This window comes from Vanellus vanellus (assembly GCF_965231255.1).
Source record: "Vanellus vanellus genome assembly, chromosome: 1".
In the NCBI taxonomy this organism is placed as follows: Eukaryota; Metazoa; Chordata; class Aves; order Charadriiformes; family Charadriidae; genus Vanellus; species Vanellus vanellus.
This window is the reverse complement of record NC_138905.1, coordinates 79045760-79065617: the sequence shown is the minus strand read 5'-3', so window position 1 is coordinate 79065617 and position 19858 is coordinate 79045760. Positions and strand designations below refer to the sequence as shown.

The window sequence follows — 19858 nt, the reverse complement described above, 5'->3', positions numbered from 1 at the left end:
GGAGCGGGGCGGTGTTTGTGGTTGGTTGTTTTTTTTTTTTGGTTGGTTGTTTTTTTGTTGTTTTGGTGGTGTTTTTTGTTTTTTTGGTTGGTGTTTTGTTTTGTTTTGTTTTTTTTAAGTATGGGGCAATTTGGGTAGTAATGTGGCACTCTTAAGGATGCAGTTGCTATCAATGAGCTGCAACATAGGCTCGTGGTTTTCCCAATAATTGTAACTGTGGGGGTGTGAGATGATTATCTTTGCTAACCAATAGGTGCATCCTTGTGCAAGAAGTAGCTCCCATTTCTGGGCATAACTTGGATAGCTCCAGGACCATAAAGGGAATTAAGGGAGGTCTCAACAGCATAATAGTGGCTCTAATAGCAGAAAGTACAGTTGGATGACAGGCGCCGTCACAGCCTCCACAGTTCCCGGTGCACTGGAAAGATGATCTACACTTTTCAGAACAAGTCTGTCTTGATTTTGTTCTTTTTCTTTTTTTCCTATTTGCCAAACTGTCACAAAGCAATGAAGAGTACGTTCTACATGTGCCATCAGGCAACCACAGCTTACTTTCGCTCTTAAATCTTTTAACATTCCAAGTGGAAGGTCTTTTAGAGGAGGATCTCTACAGTCATTTTCGTAACATGCAAGCACTAGTTTTTCTCTCTCTAGTCACAGGCAGCCCTAGATTTCCCCCCCCCCCCCCCGGAGCTGATTCAGCTCACTGACCTTGCAGGAGGAAAGCATCTTTGCTGAACTGGCTCTCAGCAATGTGACAGGTTTCAAAGGCAGCATGAGGAAGGGGCGCAGGAGGACACTGCTGCTTTTAGCAGCAGTAAGGCTGTGCGCAGGATTTCCTGGGCAAGGAGTTCACCTGCCAGCAACTGATTGTAAAATTCATTGTATTAATACAGTGTTACACAGTCAAAGTGAAAGGGATACACACGAGACACTCATCTCCCATTCATTTATTCACATTTTCCATGGATTTTTGTACACTTCCTCAATGTATTCAAACTAATGAAAACATTGTTACATGACAAGTTATGTGAAACTTAAGTATTCACTGAAAAATTCAGAGCAGTTTGAAATCTATTAACAATTAACAAGTCATCACATTCAGGAATTTCCTTGGATTTATACTAGGTCATGCCACTTTAAATTGTTTAACGTCAGTTAATTTCTGCACACAGGCACCAGCTACAAAATTTTAGCAAATGCAAATAAGTTAAGGCATCGGAAAGAAAGTCTTTAAGGACATTTTAAATGTTACAGTGCTGCAAAGGGAGCTGAACTGAAGTTCTTAATAGTAAAGCGTACCTCCTAATTGGTTCATGTTCTATAACATGTTCATTTGAACTGTAAATTAAATTTAAACTTTCACATTCATCATCCAAAAGAGATATGAACATGCTGTTGTGCTCCCAAATAGATCATTTTAAGTACATTACAAAAAAACCCCTTGCCTATAGCAATTTGATGTTAAAATAAAATTCAAACCAACTGTAATAATCTCATTTACAGATGATTCTGATAATTAAAAGAAACTGAGATCTTAATTTTCTGTTTTGGGGAGGCGGAAAGGAAAGATTTCTCAGCAGCTGAAACTTCTAAATCACAGCAGAAAGAAGAATGCATGATCCACGAGACACTCCAACACCGATGTACAGCTGAAACAGTGAAGGCAAATGAGGGAGGAAACTTGTGTCTTTAATATCAGGTATCTGATATCCAGCTGTTAAATATATTAAATATCTACCAAGATACAGGAGTGCCTCATTGAGTTGGAATTCTGATCAAAATTCCTTCCTTGTATAGCACGTGCCACTTTGTTACAAAGGCATTAGTATATTGATTTCTGTGCTCTCCACTAACTTTTGCTTTTAACTCATTTTAGGCCTTTATTTCTATATAATAATCTCTGGCTTTTTACAGTATTTATGTATTTCAATATTTCTTAACTAGAAACTGAAGCATTATCATTTTTTTTTTTTTTTTAATAACAGTACTGGAGAAGGGTTGTGCTTTATATGTGAACACCAAGTGAAAAGCCTATGACTGGTTTATCCTGCTTCATAATCCAGATAATTGCGGGTCACTACCAATGATGCCGATTAAAATCTCTAATTTGCAGTAAAATTCTTCCCTAGTCTTTTCGTGGCAACTTTCGCCATGTAAAATGTTCATGAATATAACTGACATTCTAATTAACACAAGATTCCAATTATATACCTTCCCCTAGCTTTACTGATAAATACATACATTGCTAAAGAATTAAGGTGTCTCATCTCAATTAGTCTTTCCCACAGCTAATAGAAGATATTACTTGCTACGATGGATATTGATATTGTGTTGGAAAAATTAAACCTTACACTTTATTACTATTCTATTTATTTTTCCTTACACTCCGTGCTCACCCTCAGAATGCCCACTCTTGAACACATGACAGAGAGGCACTAGTCATTATTCAGTTTGCCGGCTTTAGAACTGGGCCAAATTCGTGCGTGCAAAACCCCCAAGACTGCCTCACTTTGGAGGCAAATCGTAAGGATACGTAGGAAGTTCAGTTTGTCTCTCACTTGTTCAAGTTAGTTGGTCCACATTTCAATGGATGAAGGAACAGTTACGTATCGAGGAGCTTTCGGAAGTAAACAAACACAAACTCAAGACCACTGATACAATCTCTGCAGAGTTGCTTTAAAGTGGGATGCGTAACAAATCTGCTTACCACATCCAGTCTGTAGACCTTTCTGCATGGAAACATGTTTAAGACACTACAGTCAAACAACAAACGCAAAAATAACTGAGCCCTTGGACATTAAACCTGAGCCTGTAATAAACTTTAAAGCAATATTCTGCTTTTCATTCATACACAATTAACATGCAAGCTTTCTGCTTTTGGCCTCCAATTTAAGCATCAGCAAGACTTTGTTTTTAAAAAAAACAAAACAAACTTTCCTTTTTGAGGAAAGTAATGTCACTTACTTTGAATGGTTAAGTACTGAGCCAGATAAAAAAAAAAAGGCACCAGTTAATATCTCTAATAATAATTGAAATCTTATCTAACCTTCTTTTACACTTGAGTGTTAAAAATGCAATTCCTGTGACCGCAGTGCAGCTGAAATGTGGGCAGAGGCCTGGTTTTGAACTTTGGTCAAGAAAGCTATAGATCCTATAAAGTTTCTCCTCCTTTTAGTTGCGAGGGGAAAAAAAGGCCATAACCTGAATTGTGCAGTGAACGAGGACTAAAGGCAGCTGTTTGTTCCACCACGGAGAGCAGTGGAGGAGCAGGTAAGATGTGCTGCATCTAATCAAATGGTGCTGCTACTTTTTCCCCACCCACAGGATGCCACTACTGTGGATTTCCAGGTCCCCTGTGAGAATTGCATCATGCTGCTTTTTTTTTTTTTTAAATGGCATTTTTTTTTTCCTCTGTGCCACATTAGCCAGAGAAGGGTTGGCATGTTTCTTCCATATCCCCAGAGCTGGTCAGTGTGACAGATCAGAGAGCAGTTCAAGTTTAATATTACCATCTAGCTCTTGGATAGTTTCCAGAGCTGGAAGTGAAGCAGAAAAACAATTATTAGGGAAGGAATTTCCAGCAAACAAGATTTGAAAAAGATTAAATAACCAAACAAGGTGTGATAAAGTTGAGATGGAAACTGAGAACAGAATGATGTTCTGATCCACATATTATTGCCACATGGTTAACACAGCTGAAAACTAATTTATAGATTAACCTAGTGCTCCCTACTTCTGTGACAGAAAGCTTGTCCTAAAGCTGCAAACTACTCCTTTACTTAATGTAATGCAGTAAAGCACTGTAGTTTTAGCACACAGGAAAAGTAATTATTGACACACACACATTTATGCATGTATTCTCAGTAACGGCCAGAGGCAATATAAAGATCTATAAAAATCCTGAAATTTGTTTGTGAAAAGAGATATCTTCAGAAAAGTACTAGTAGCGACACAAGTACAACATTTACAACTCTGCCTCTGCTGGGTTTCAGTTTTAGCCCAAGGGACTAGGGAAGAGTACCTCGGAGGGACCATAATGGAAGTGCAACCCTTTGCCTCTGACTTGTCAGAAGTGAGCAAATGCCAGCTGTGGTTGTGGTCCAAAATAAACAGTCTTCCAGTTGTCTGCTTGTACTATTGCACATCATTAGCTTGTTGCTACAGTAAGAACAGAACTGACAGTTCTTCTCTAAGAAATGCTACTGTCAACAAGACTACGCAAACAAATTTTCTTTTAAATATCTGGAGATGCAGTCTCTGAGTCCCAAAAGCACTGAAAGAGTTAAAACACAGTACAATATATAATACCGTTGTTGGTGGGGTAAATTGTTGTCACCAACAGTTTGAAAAATTAGTCTCACCAGAATATAACAGACCAATTGAAATTAAAAATCTGGAGTCTAGAAACAGTTTCAACAGTTAAACTTCAACATCCTCCCTTCTCAAAGCAGGAGGTTGTTGCATTGCACCGCAGTCTGTGAGGAAGCTCTGGTACCATATTTTTGTACTCTGATTTCAGTCCATTCGGTCAAATTGACCACGTTAGAAACATGCTTTAATTTAAATCAATGTGCTTTATCCAGAAGTGGTCCTGCATTTACATATTGAAAAATGAGGGAGCACAGTCCAACACTTGTGTTCTATTAAAGCTTTTATTAGCTAGTTTAGCTTTTCCTCACAGAATTTTTCCAGAATTCCTGTAACAGTTCTTAATATCAGAGTAAAGAGTTAAGTGTTCAAGTGAAGTTATGGAAGAAAAAAAAAAAAAGCAGCAGCAGTTTGGCAATAATTCCTCAAATTACTGACTGCAACTTATTTAAGCCTCCTTTTTCTCCAGTAAGATTTTGTGCAACTCATCTGCATCCTCACTTGTTTTCACCCTTATTAACATAGTGACAGGAACAGCTGGATTCTTCTCATCAATCGGTGGATTAGGAATGCAAACTATAAGAACATTGTTTTTTCCGGTTCTTGTGCATGGCATCTTGTGTGGAATTAGAACATTCAAGAGTATGTTTCCTGCATGAGAGGAGGGAAAAAATTACAATCAGCAATTCTTCAGCTTTTACGACAATACAGATGTTAGTATATTTACTCAATAGGGATTTAAGTTTGTGTTTGAAAGGAAGGCAATTCACAAATATCATATATATTTGTCTTATTCATCCCTATGCATCTGCTCATGGCCACTGCTCTCACATATTTCTTTCCTCTTCAGGAATGAGGAAATCTCTGGAAATACTGTGTCCTCCTTTTTTAAAGGGAGGAATCTGAAGAATATCAAACGATAGTAGGAACACACAGGAAAAAGGGAAGGGGACAAGGGAGAAGCAGCAAATGAGGAATCCAGTCAGTGCTTAGTTTAATGCTTATACAAGTTACTTGTTCTGACCATCAAGCACAATTCATAAGCAGAAGCAAAAAGTTAGCTTTAACACACATACCGACGTGTTAATGTAATATTGGACAAACTATGGTAGAGTAAGTATTTTGTATCCTCAAATCGTACAACACATCTGATGTGGTCTTCCACCGGGTTACTAACAACAGCTCTACGTCAACTTGTTAAATTATGTAGTGAGTTGGAGAGCTTCGGTATTAGTGGTCTATTAAAACAGTCACAAACAAACTCAAATCTGCTTCCACAGAAGACGCACACATTTTGTAAACCTGGTAAATAGTTCAGAACACGGTAGTAGTATTTAGGGAAAAGTCAAGTCTTCGCCTTCCTTTCCAGTTCAGTTTTTCAACACAGTGAGATTTTAGGAAAGGATTATAGCACTGTGTGAAGATAGCAAAAAGGAAAGTGTGCATCACTATGACTGCAGCAGCTTCTAGAAACCGATGCTTGGAAACACCAAGCTGAAATGTCTTTAGTGTATGAGCTGAAGAAAAAGGAAAGATTTCCTAATATATCGCCTCAGATGAAGGTAGAAGGAATGTAAATCAACATCATGAAAGTTAGCCACAGCTGAGTGAAAATCAAGACTTGTGTTAAAGGGCAGGTAACTTGGAGAAATAGTGTTTTCATCTACCCTATTCAACCCATTCAAATCCCCAAGGCAATGCTGAAAGCACTGACAAAGCTGCCACACATCTGCCTTCAGCCTTACTGCTAAGAACTGCCCTTTATCAGGCAAACCTTGTCTCCACTGAAAGTAGTTCGTGATTTACAAGTGACTGACACAGGAGTCCCAGTCTCACCAGGTATTTGAAAACTGCCCCTAATGGACGTGCAGAGAATTTATATAGACTTGCTAAAGTGCATTATAAACTGAAAGTGAGGAGAGATTTACCAGTGGCCTACAGTGCAGTATGGCTTTAGTCCACAGGTCTTTTATAAGCATAATATTTATTCTGTTTTATGGAAGTTGTCAAGTGCTTGTGAACCCCACGTGCAAGTTTGTTGACATTAGGTACTGAAGTGTAGCAAAGTTTCTCAACAATGAATACCAAAACATTGATTTGCACAGTTTGAGTATGGAAACACTCTTCAGCCAGAACACTATACCTTAAAAACTTTGCTTTTAGACCTTAGTTGATATATTAAAGAAACAGTTGGGTTTTTCTTTCCTCTTTCATTAGCTGTATATGTTAACGTTCATCTCAAAAGACATTCTGAGAACTATCACGCTAAAGGTTACTCTAATTCTGTAGAGTCAACCTACCATTTGTGATCCAACTGAAGTTAGCTAAAGCACAGTTCAACAGCTGGATTTCAGTATGCATTTTAAGAGTAACACATATAGCAAACCCCTGCATGACTGATCTATATAATGTTCCCCTTTACCCCCAAGTACAATGCATGTCTGCTCACATGCCCAACTATTTACATATTCAGGATGAACTGCAGGCAAGTGACAGTTGTCCTGCATCTTAACACAAAATTTGTTCTTCTTCATTCATCACACCTGATAAACGTATACTTCATTGTGGATCTTAAGCCACGCTTCAAAGCCACTCAACATGTCAGGGCTGGAGAAGAGCCATTAAAAAAATGGGAGGGGGGGAGGAAATATCCAGATGTAACCATAACCTTTTACTTCCTTTCAGTGCTTCATATGCACTATTTTGTAATACTCATTAGAGGCATCCAATTACTTGTTCAATACCTGAAATTATTCAAAAAAAGTAGAAAGGTTTTCACTAATCATCTCTGTTATGCTGTGTAACAAAAAAAAAAAATCCTAACACTTAGCAGGGAATTTCACATAAAGACTTGCTACTCGAATATATTTACTTACCTAGATTGGTATCTGCTCGGATGAGGAGTTGAGTTTTTTCATTTCCTGCTGGTTTTAAGTGTAATGTTCCTACACCTTTTTCTTTAAATTCATTATCCTTTTTGTAGAATAGTTTGCACCTGTGCAAATAAAAAAACCAAATTGTTTGTGCAGATGTGTAGACATTAAATACAAATATATCTCCCAAATACATGCACACATATGTATGTATACATCTGACTCAGAGTAAGCCAATAGTTTAACAATCATCAGAAGTTAACATGCTGTAAGTAGCGTAAGTCTTTATTCTTCTTGACCTTGTTTCCTGTGCTAACAGACAGTACGTCCAGTTCAGGAAGAGAAACTTAATTATCTCTTTCAGCATTTAAATGTTGGAAGAGAAGTTCAACATGAGCCAGCAATATGCACTTCCAGCCCAGAAAGCCAATCACATCCTGATCTGCATCAAAAGAAGCATGGCCAGCAGGTCGAGGGAAGTGATTATGCCCCTATACTCCACTCTGGTGAGACCCCACCTGGAGTACTATGTCCAGCTCTGGAGCCCTCAACATAAGAAGAACGTGGACCTGTTGAAGCGGGTCCAGAGGAAGGCCACAAAGATGATCAGAGGGCTGGAGCACCTCTTCTATGAGGCCAGGCTGAGAGAGTTGGGGTTGTTCAGCCTGGAGAAGAAAAGGCTCTGGGGGGACCTTCCAGCAGCCTTCCAGTACCTAAAGGGGGCCTACAGGAAAGATGGGGAGGGTCTCTTTATCAAGGAGTGTAGCGATAGGATGAGGGGTAACAGTTTTAAACTGAAAAAGGGTAGATTTAGACTGGATATTAGGAAGAAATTCTTTACTGTGAGGGTGGTGAGACACTGGAACAAGTTGCCCAGAGAAGTTGTGGATGCCACATCCCTGGAGATGTTCAAGGCCAGGCTGGATGGGGCTTTAAGCAACCAGCAATCTGGTCTAGTGGGAGGTGTCCCTGCCCATGGCCGAGGGGTTGGAACTAGATGATCTTTAAGGTCCCTTCCAACCTAAACTGTTCTATGATGAAATGATAAACGCATTACTTTAAGTGAAAAATAAAACACACAGCAACCTGTACTCAGGGTCTATAAGGAGCAGTAACTGTAAGCTCTCTATAAAAACACCAATTACAAAACTAAGAACTTGCTGTATCATGAAGTTATAACAGAACACACATAAAATTTACAAACATCTTTTAAGTGAAGCTCTAATAAACCTAATTCCATTCTTCATAAATTAGCACATACCTTCTCTCAGATAAAGCAAATGACTCTTTGTAGAAGGACAAATTATATGCTAAGTGTTAAGCAGACCTGCAATTACTTGTACTACTGAGCATGCTTTGAAAAACTGCTTCTAGTACAGGTAGTCTCATTTTGATCTTAAAAGTACAACTTGTTCACTACTTCATACAACAATCAGCATTTTCCAACTGAAGACTCTTATTTCAGGCTATGCAAATAGTTAAGCACCTGACTGATTTTTCTGAAGTACAGTATGTTATTTCTGTGGTACAATCCCTACAATGTAAACTTACAAAACCTGATGAAGGCAGAAACATCTTCATTTGTAAAAAAACTGATCACAAGTAGAACACAAACTAGCTGTCAGTGCTGTGTCCAAGATACACACGAATTTTAGTAAGATCTCACACATTTTTGCCTGCAATTAACTTTTTTACAAGTGGAATTTCATACTCTGTATGGCTTCCTAACAAGCTTTATTAACTAGAAGTCAAGAAAATATACATCACTGATTATGCACTGCAGTGGTGAAGAATAGCAATATGCAAGTATGAATTTTATTCTCAAAGTTACAACTCTATTCACTATTACAAGTTAAAACCACTTACTTCTTTGAGTAGAAAGCATCATCCTCTTTTATTTCATTAACAATGACTTTTGGTGGCTCTTCTTCCTCCTCTTCTCCTCCTTTAAATAAAAAGTTTTAATACATTCCATATGTTAATGTTGTAAGCATATAATCTGGAAGGTATTTTTGGCATTGTACTAGAACGAGCTTATGCGTGCTACAGTTGACATATACATGTGTAGCCTGTCAATGACTGCTAAAATACATTTAAATCCATGTGGGCTCAGAAGCAGCTTCAGCTACAGAAAAAAAGTCTTATTTTCTTTTCATTCAGCCACAGCCCTCAAGCAACTTTATGATCATCTTCAATTTAAATGGGATTAAAATACCCAACCCCCCACCAAACAATCAAAGCCAAAACCCACAAATCTAACAAGTCAAACTTCAGTCAAAACCTTCTGTCAGGGGGAAACAGTTATAACATTTCAAAGAATAATCTCCACAAATGGGTCCAAGTAAAGCACAATAAATACTTCCAACAGCCAAGTTTAATTTGGTGGAAGGGTAATGAGTTGCAGGAATGACAGCCAACAAACAGTGGCATGATTATGACTTTCCAGTCCCTCATCTGCTAGGATTTCTATCAGTTCACTGTACCCAGCTTAGCTAAATAGCAGAGTAAAACTGTCAGGTAGTATGCAACTACATTTGCCTTACAGTCTTGTAAGAAATATGAATGAAATTGTTTCGTATCTTACACATTTTACTGAGAGATCTCTTGATAAACCTATCAAGCAGCAGGATTGAGACGTCCTGCAGGCTCAAAGTTGAAATTTAAATCACCTGGAACGTTCCATCGTTTCAAGTCTTGTATTCAGCTAAAGAATTGTATTCTATTACAGAAAGTATAAATCTGATAGAAATACACAGGGTTTGATAACCATATACATTTAGTGTTACTTAAGCAGCATGCAAGACTGTGGTATTTCCAGATTCATGGTACAGTTTTGCAGCTTTTAAATTCAAGCACAATTATGATCTAGTTCAACTTAGTATTATTTCATCTTCGCAGTATTCTTAAGTCACATACATTCACAGCTTACCATTAAAATCAGTGTTTTAAATAGAATTTACCTTTATCATCACTATTTCCACTTTCTGTCTGAGCTTCCAATACATTGGTAGATACTGCAGCCGCAGACTTAGCCTGGTTTGCATCTTTTCCAAACAAACCTGAATTCCCAGGAGAAAATGAGAAACTACTAAGTGTTCCTGAACCAAGGGAACCCAAAACAGAACTGTCGACGCTCTTGCCAAAATTAAATGAGACAGTTGATGTAGCTCCTAATGATGGGTCTTTTTTTTCGGATGCAGCTTCAGGTTTTTTGTCCGAGGTATCCTCAGTTTTGGTGCTATTAAACAAAAAAGTTGATCCTTGCTGTAGCTTTGAATTCCCAAACGTAGAAACTGACTGAGCACTAGGTGTCTTGTTGCTTTCATTTTCAGAGCCGCTATCACTACTGCTTCCGTGTTGCTGTTCAATATTTGCTAAATACTTCTCATAGTCTCTGAAGATGGGTGTCAGGTCACAGAGTGGGTTTGTATTTACATGCTTAACTATCCAGTCACGCACAGAACAGTTTAAAGCTGCTAACTGTTTGTGGTAAACACTAGAGCTACAAACTTTACTCTGAGCGTAGCCAGATGAGGATGGTTGACTGCCACCATTAGCTTTCGGGCTTGCAGCCTTCTTCTCAGTAAACGCAGCAGTAGTAGGACCATTTGACATTGTGGATCCTATTAGAAGAAAAACATGGTTTAGAATTTTTTTTTTTCCCCAGAAAGCACAATTCTCAAAACCCTAAACTAAATGCTCTCAGTATTTCTTTATCAAATCACTCATTCTTGCTCAGCTAGGAACCTTGTCTTTTATCAAAACACTGTGTACCAGATCCTGTGGTACAAGTAAACAGACAGTGTTGTGAAAGAATCCTAATCTCGATAAGTTTAGACAAGTACATTAGTTCAAGGACAGATGCAGCACACTTGTATAAAAATATCCAAAGAAATCTTACACGATAAAACTGAAAAAACAGAAGTTTTGTACTTCACCAAAACCCCCAAAATCTTAATTCAAGTTTTACCAAGCTGTAACAGTTATTAAAACAAAATATTCAGTTATCCTCTTGCTACTCGCGCTTTAAAAAACTCTGAACACACTAGCCCATGATTTTGCACATTGTTGAGTGGTTTCCATATAAAAACCATAATAAGCAAATTAAGAAGATTCTTGTTAAAATTTTAAGTTTCTCATAATTTAGTTAAGCTCACTGAAATCTAAGTTACTATAAACTTCAAACCCCACCATTTTTATCCTGTGGCATGCTGACTCTAAAACAGTGTGGTATGATTAACATTTCTACATCTTCAACACAAAGGGATAGAACCAATATTCTTCAGGCACTATCAAAGCATAATACTAGATTTGCCAAAATGTTTCAGGTGTCTTAAAACGTAGGTATGAATGGAACAGATAAGATTCTAGTACGACTGTTTGCAATGTAACGTGTAGGGAAAAAAGGTTAAGACTTCAGCTATGCAGCATGTATTTACCAAGAACTGCAAAAAATACAGAAACAAGACCTTAAAACAAAACCAAAATACTACCCCCCACCCCCCCCCCAAAAAAAACCTCACACATAACGAAACTGCAGTCTTACTAAATGGACATTTTCCATTAGTGGTTTTTTTTTTTTAATTAAATTCAGAGAATTGAGGCACTTATTTAACTGGAACATGTTACCAGCTGGTTTACACTATTCAGAGAGTTTCTTATGCCCATGTCTTCCATTCCCGTTTGTGCTTATACAACTTTTACCTCCAGTATTAGATCAAATACAAATTTAGTTTCCACCTCTTAACACTGCATGCATTTGATAACTTGTCCCTCCAGCAGTCTAAAAATCTTTTCCAGAAATCTTACAAAGAGGAATAAAGTCTGAAGACCTTAAAACAAAACTACAGGGTTGTCTGCATTTGGGTTTTCATTATTAAAATAACCCTAGAGATTTTACTGCTGAATTTGTTGATAAATATGCATGCTTATTTAAAACTTACCAAATGTTGACTGCGTTTCAGAGGTGGTCTTTAAACTGCTGAAAGAAGGAGTGCTAGAGATACTACTGCTTCCATTAGACAGCCCTTCTAAAGGTTTTATTCCTGCACCATTACCAAATCCGCTGAAGCCACCTCCTCCTTTTCCAGAAGGCAATATAAAGCCTTTAAACCCTTTAAAGGCTCCTCCACTTTCAGACTGGTGAGGGACGGGGGGGAAGACGAAAAAAAAAAAAAAAAAAAAAAAAAGACAACCAGTTATATACATCTCCACAAAAATCCTATGCCCACTTAATATTCCATTTATTTTATCCTGGTTCAGTGTGCTATTTCATGCCTTATTCTAAGTCAACTATGTAAACAAAGTTAATAGCTTCCTTATGACACATATTGCTACTATTTTTAAAGGACTCAGATGTTTGGTATGAAAATAAACTAGATATAGGAAGTGGATACATAAAAGTTGTTTGGAACAGCGGATGTGTTTGACTACCTATTTAGACGTTCATAGCATCTTGTTTTCTTTAAATAATTACATCGCAATATATAATTGCAGGCTTATTTTCAGCAACTTTTAGCATTTACAACCGCAATTAGAGTCCAACGCTTCAAGCCACTCATCAAAACAGTGTATTTTGTAGTCACCTACGTAATGTTTAAGTGATTTACCAAAAATATTCCAATGTGACAGCTGGGAGAAGCAAAGATAGACTGTACTTGATAACATAATGTGTTTGCTTTCTGCAGCCTTTTCATTACCTAGTTCTGAACACTACCTTTACAACCATATTGTTTTATGGTATAATTTCTTACGTGTTTTTAAAAGATACAGTGTGATTAACATACAAATAGACACTATGAATTTTAGGTACTACACGTAATGACTTTTGAGGTAATGACCACTTATTACCAGAATTGGACTTTCAATGTCTCTGGAAAGCCATCAGAAGAAAAGCAGACTGGCTTCTGAGTTTCATCTGCTTTTGTCACTGAAGAAATGGCAAAACTTACCAATCTGAGGTTCTATTCCAGTATCTGGCCTTGTGGGTATGAGCTCTTTTTGTTTTCCTTTGTGCTTTACCTTTTCCAGTGCAGTCCTCTGTTTCTCATTTCTAGGTAGCTATTTTTGCTCTTTGATCAGTCCTTCCTACCTCTCTCTGGACATTCAAATTAAACTGCGGTCTTTTTCTTTACAGCATTCTGCTTACTCCACCTAGGGGCTTCAATAATTTTCACGTTTACCTTTTTGTAACTATTTCAAAGGTTTCTTACCCAGCCTCAGCTATCCTGCCATGTCTTTTGCTTTTTAGATTTTGCTCAGCCTATCCCAGCTCTTCTTCCAGCTTTGATCTCTAACCACTGACTCCCAGCCTCCTGACTATTTCTTCTACCATCACCTGGTCCCCTTTCTCAGTCAGTTCCATTTTTCCTATTCCATTTGCCCCTGAATCCCTCCTGTTCAGCTGTGGTTTATTTCCCGCATCACCTTTTTACGGTACAATCCTTTAATTAACTGCATCCTCTACCACATTTGTGGCTAAAACTACTATAGGCAAAAGTAGGATAGGACAGCTTCCTCATTTACATTGCTTGGACAGCAGAAGGGAAAGCGAAAGCACAGGAGAAAACTATCTAGCCCCCCAATTGTGCTTAGTCCCATTCAATCCAAAATCAATTTGAGTGATAGGTAAAGTTTCTGTCCTAATTTTAACTCGGGGCATGCACTGTTGAAAGAATGTTTCATAGGAAGATATATATGGCAAAGCATCTGTCAAGGACTACAATTTGGTTGGACAGGGTTAATGCTTTCACAGGGACTAAACCTGTAACAAAGGCCAACTTCCTTTCAATTTTCAATTTGTTATTGCAAAGAGTAGGTGGCACTAAAGCTCTTCACATGAGGAAAAAAAAAAGAGTAGCACGACTTTTAACAAAAGACATCTTTTTCATTCTCAGAACAGCTTAATATTTTGGCTTTTACTTATTTAGCTTCTGCCTGAGACATGCCCCAGCCCTCCAGTATGGACAACTAGTAACTTGATTTCCCGGCTTCCATCTCTGCAAACAACGAAACTGGAGCAGTCGACACTGTGTCTGAAACACTGCATTTATACGTCAAAAACACACAATTCCCTTCGCCCAGTCAATACTAGTATCGCCCATTTTTCATTTTAGCCTTATTCTTGCTATGGAACAGTAAGCAAAAATTAATTTGCATGTATAACCTGGACTAATTACATATATTTTCTAAATGATAGCTTTATACAGTATTATTACAAGCCCAAATAAGTAAAGAAATGAGCACGGATGTCTTATTTTGCAACTGAGTCAAACTACAACATTAATGCTCAATGATTACAATACCTCTGATCCAACATTTCGCCGCTTTGCTTTTTTAATAGCTCTGTTCTTCAGGACTTCTTCGCTAGCTACTGAGAAGGTTCCCACCTTTAAGAAGAAGTTACGGAATAATTAGTGAACTTCTCAGAATGCATAAAGTCATCACAGTCTGAAGAGATGGCTGATATCACTTTTTGAACGCAACTGTAACACTTCTCCCTAACAAATAAGTAAAAAAACCAAAACAACAAACCAACCCAGAAAATATAGTATTGTGATTAGCTTGCCAGCTACTTGGACAATTAGTTGATACTTTCAAAACTCTGTCTTTCTTGTTCTGCATTACATTTCCCTTTCTGCAATTTCAATTTTATTACGACAAATAATTCAGCTTCTTTTTTTAAACAAAGACGTGAGATATCTTTGCTGATGGTAATCTGTCAGTACTGCACTGTTACAAAAACTCTTCAGTTTAGAGAAGGTATGTTGAGATGTCTAGTCAAAGTCAATCTCCTGCAGTTTGCTGTAGTTCAAGTATTAGCAAAGGCAGCTAATGAATAATTACTACCCCACAATAAATGAGGAAATTAAGCTTTCTTATATTCAAATTTCTGGAAGAGTACTGACAGTTTTCCTTATCATATTTTATAGGCCTAAACATTTAGTATTTTCATAGCACAGAAGCTAACACAGTTTATTTAGAGATAATACACAAGCCATAAATAAATATGAGACACTAAACATCAAAGTCTCTTTTTACGATCAGATTAAATGTATCACTTGACTGTTTACTTAATTCCTCTGGCTGTATGGGGACATTCAGCTAAGCACTCCATATTTCTGAAATTAACTATTACTGACCTTAAAAAGCCATGAGACATGAAGAAAATTTATCTAGACTGTGTTATGTCAGTGAAGCCGAGAGTCAACTATCTCAAGAAATGGTGGCGAGACAGTGGAACAGGTTGCCCAGGGAAGCCGTGGATGCCCCATCCCTGGAAGTGTTCAAGGCCAGGCTAGACGGGGCTTTGAGCAACCTGGTCTAGTGGGAGGTGTCCCTGCCCATGGCAGGGAGTTTGGAACCAGATGATCTTTAAGGTCCCTTCCAACCCAAACCATTCTATGATTCTAAGAAATCAATGTATACCCATCATGCATTTGAAGGATTATGCATTTTAACAAGCCTGGGGTTCCCTTTAGAAATGTAAAGTTCATTTCCCCTAAGCTGCTGATGTCATTTTAACTGTTAAAAGCTGCTTTGCCATATGGGCTGCCTATATTGGAAGCTTTATTAAAAAAAAAAAAAACCCACACTTCTATAAAGTTATCTTTAATCGCTACACTTTCAACCAATTATACTGTAGATTACACCCACAAGATAAATAGCACATGCAAATAAGGACCCCACTACCTGCAAGGGTGAGAGGGGAATCTAAAGCATATTTTACCTCTTCAGCTTCATCCTCCTGATCCCAGTTTCTGTCAGTCAGTTCCTTCTCTGCAATTCTCTTTGCCATTTTTCCACACCTGTGTGGAAAAAATATAAAAAGCGCATAGAATCAACTGCACGGAAATTAAATTCTAAGCAACAGTGATCTTCAATTTGTATTACTTAGAACAAGTAATGGGAATCTGAGTTCATACAGAAGTAGGTCAAAGTTGGAATGACACTTGAAAACCAAGTATTTTTAACAACTGTTGTTTTAACAACAATCAACAGCACTTGAGTTAAAGTTATGGTGATAAGCCATATTTGACAGTAAATTTAAGCAACAACAGAAACACACAGTTCAATTATGGGATAAGTTCTCTTTAGCAGCATTGCTGCTAGAGAAATTCCTGTCGGTCCCATATCCCATATACCTGGTCACCACTTAATCTGAAGGGCTGCAAAAAAACCCAAAAATATGGAGAAAAAGATCTGTATTCCACTCTATCTTCCTTCAGGATACCCATGTAAGCAGCCATAGTCTTGCAAGATAAAATTAAGTTGCTTTATAGCATCTGAAATAAATACTGATGAGGACCTACTGCAGCAGCTGGACAGAAAGCTTACTTTGGGTACGAATGAAAACAATGCTCTCCTACAAAACCCAGGATCGGTAGAATATTACTAATTAGAAATCTGAAAAATTCTGTTACACAGAAATCGGATTATTTTTCCTCCAAAGGACACATAAAGCGTATCACGGATTTTAGAGCAATTAATGTAAGCAGCCATTCATCATTTTGCTAGTTATCTCTGCAATGTAAAGAAAAAGCCACTTTGGAGAAGGGATGTCTGTAATAGTTTTCACTTATGAGTGCCATTTTGCTGAAGCACAACTTATCAGCTGTGTTCAAAAACAACGAATTAAACCAGTTATGTTATTTTGTATCTGAAGGACTTGGCAAGCAATCACATTACTCAAAGGTTATATGAAAAAAAATTTTTTACTAACTACAATTCTATCAGCAGACACTAAACATGAGGACTTTTCAAAGATGTAGTTTTGTAGCAATTTAGGTCTCAAGCGAGTGCAAGAATTAAAACTCTTCAAAAAAACCTCTTAGGTTTGTGATTCAGACCTGTCCAGTTAAAAAGAATTCCACAAATAGTTGAATGTCAGGGCTAAAAAGTATAACAATATATGGTTACAGAACATCTTGTATAGCCAATAAAATATTTTTAAACAGAACAGTAAATCCAGCTGCACAGCGGTCTTACAGAGATCACACGTCAAAGTCATGAATTTTGGTCTGACACACATCACAAATAAGGTCAAGTTATTAGGATCTTTTGGAAGTACAGTGACAAAAAACTCTTTTGTGTAAACGTTTTAAAATGACATAAACCACACCATCCTGAAAGCAGAGGTCCTACCGGGCCCTGCATGATTTTCAGCAGACTGGGGAACTATTTAAACCTAATCCATTAAAAAAAGATTTAAAAATACTTATTTAAAAGTCATATTGGCTCCCCAGTCCAGTTTCCCACAAGGTTATAAAAACGCAACCAGAGGAAGACAAGATTGCATCTCTTTGGCAGCAGCCACAGCTGAAAGGCTAGCAAGACCTTGAATTACACCATCGGATTCCACGGCAGATCAAATTACCACTCTTAACCCAGCCACTGAAGCATGACAGGCATGACATTAACTAGAAAGCCTGTTCTCCATTAAAAGAGGGGTAAACAGCTGGCCTGGACTGTAGGTTCTTTGCACCTACCTGTGTTTACACGTTTTCTCCACATCAGTACTGAAAATAGGAGAAGACAACAGACTCCAACATACATGAGGACATGAGCAAGAGAATCCTAGACACATTTCCTTAACAAGAAGCAACACAAAACAACCTCTATCTGATATTCACATTCTTCAGGAAGTTTTTGTAGCAAATGGTCTGAACAGGTTAAGATAGAATCGTAGAATGGTTTCGTTGGAAAAGACCTTAAAGATCACCTAGTTGCAACCCTCCTGCCACGGGCAGAGACACCTTCCACTAGACGAGGTTGCTCAAAGCCCCATCCAGCTTGAACACTTCCAGGGATGGGGCATCACAGCTTCCCTGAGCAACCTGTTCCAGTGTCTTACCACCCTCAGAGTGAAAAATTTCTTCCTAATATGTAATCTAAGTCTACCCTCTTCAGTTTAAAACAGTTACCCCTCGTCCTATCACTACATGCCCTTGTAAAAAGTCCCTCTCCAGCTTTCTTGTAGGTGCCCTTCAGATACTGGAAGGCCACTATAAGGTCTCCCCAGAGCCTTCTCTACTCCAGGCTAACCAACCCCGACTCTCTCAGTCTGGCTTCATAGGAGACGTGCTCCAGCCCTCTGACCATCTTTGTGGCCCTCCTCTGGACTCGCTCCAGCAGGTCCATGTCCTTCTTATGTTGAGGGCTCCAGATAGGAATATTTTGAGAAACAGCTCTTTTTATTTAAAAAAATCCACACAACATAGATGTTTTGTTGAACTACTAAAACCCACGTGGTAACTACAGCTGCCCTAGTTAACGCAGCACGCTGAGAACAAGACTTAATTTTTAATATTTGCGTTCCACGATGCCACCTCATCTACCGTAAGGCTACAAAACTTGCGCTGTTGGAGCGCCCGACCTAAAAACCAGGCGGCCACGCAAGTCGGGGGTGTCCCACCGCACCCGCCAGCTCCGGGGGGAGGCGCGGGGAGGCAGAGCCGCGCTGCCGGCGCACTCGGCGGGGAGCGCCCGGGGCGCGCAGAGGCGGCGGGAGGAAGCCGGCCTGACCCAGGCTTCCCCTTTCCCGAGAGATCTTCGGTTTCGGCCGGCGTCGGCCCTTTTCTGTTCAACGCACCGAGTCCCGCTCGCCTCCTTCCCAAAGGCTGCAGCCGCCGCTAACAACCCCCCCCAAAATCGGTCGGTCGGTCCGTCCTCCCTCCCACTCTGCGCACGTACAGGGTGGCTGCGCGCTTTTAAAACACCTGAGTGTATTTTATTTTCCTGACCCCCGCCCCGCCGCAACTCACCAAAACGCCATCGCCCCCCCCCCCCCAGCACCGCGAACCAGTCCCGACGGAACCGGGATTGGGGGGGGGGGGGGCTGCCGGGGTGAGTTTCCTCCTCCCCCGTCCCCCGGCTCGGCACCCCTTGGGCTCGCAGCCCTCCTGTTTGAGGCCCGCGGGTGACATTTGTAGCTGGGCCATCCCTCCTCCTCACCCCCGGGCTTTGATCCCCGCGCGGTTTCCCGAGGGAAGGCGATGCCGGCGGCCGGCCCCTAGCCCGGGCCGGGGCGGGGGAGGCTGCGGAGAGACACCGGAAGGCAGACACGGCCAGGCGCCCCGGGGGAGGCGCCAAATCGCCAAAACCGGGGACGATTTCCCTCCGGAGACACCAGCATGTCCGCCCGCCGGCTCGCAGCCCCCCACCTGGGCCGATCGCCGGCCTCCGTGCTCCCTGGCGGCGTGTCCTGTCACCCCCAGGGCGGACGATCCCGGGGAGCGCAGAGGGGAGGGGAGAGCTGCCACTTACCCCCTCGGGGCGTCCCCTCTCGGGCGCGGCGCCGGGCTGGGGGGCCGAGGCTACGGCAGGCAGGAGGCGGGGTCTGGTCGTAGGTTGCCCGGGCCCGGAGCCCGCTCACCATTCCCCGGCCGGGCCCTCAGAGTGCCTCCACGGATAGCCGGCGTCGCTTCACCCGCCGCCGTCAGGCCGCCGCCATTTATTTTCTCCCTCCTGAAAGACGGGGACGAAATCGTTTCAAAAAAAAGAGAGAGAGAGAGAGAGAGAGAGAGGAACCGGCCCTGCTGCCGCCGTTGCCGCCTCCACCGCGCGTGCGCCCCGTGCCGGCGCGGCGGCGAAGGTGGGGGGTGAGAGAGGGGCGG

General features: G+C 40.2%; 1 protein-coding gene across 2 annotated transcripts; it reads right to left on the bottom strand.

The window, feature by feature from the left end:
• Positions 1-4636: 4636 nt before the first annotated feature.
• Positions 4637-19780, bottom strand: NUP50 (nucleoporin 50). Of its 2 annotated transcripts, XR_014268955.1 has the most exons (9): positions 19509-19780; positions 15973-16051; positions 14549-14632; positions 12188-12383; positions 10205-10867; positions 9111-9189; positions 7248-7366; positions 5674-5784; positions 4969-5022 (listed from the first exon to the last, which is right to left on the bottom strand). XR_014268955.1 is itself a non-coding variant. In XM_082480749.1 (8 exons), the coding sequence occupies exons 2-8, from the start codon at positions 16039-16041 to the stop codon at positions 4820-4822; spliced, it is 1413 nt and encodes a 470-aa protein (XP_082336875.1). In that variant the 5' UTR covers positions 16042-16051; positions 19509-19780; the 3' UTR covers positions 4637-4819. The 2 variants fall into 2 exon arrangements, 1 of the variants encoding a protein (XP_082336875.1); XM_082480749.1 differs by lacking the exon at positions 5674-5784 and having other exon boundaries at positions 4637-5022.
• Positions 19781-19858: the final 78 nt, after the last annotated feature.

Coding starts and splice junctions, on each gene's coding strand:
- NUP50 (XM_082480749.1), bottom strand. CDS start 16,041: ATGGCAAAGAGAATTGCAGAGAAGGAACTGACTGACAGAAACTGGGAT. Junction 10,868..12,187: donor TGAAACGCAGTCAACATTTG/GTAAGTTTTAAA, acceptor TTCTTCTAATAG/GATCCACAATGTCAAATGGT. Junction 9,190..10,204: donor TGGAAATAGTGATGATAAAG/GTAAATTCTATT, acceptor TTTTATTTAAAG/GAGGAGAAGAGGAGGAAGAA.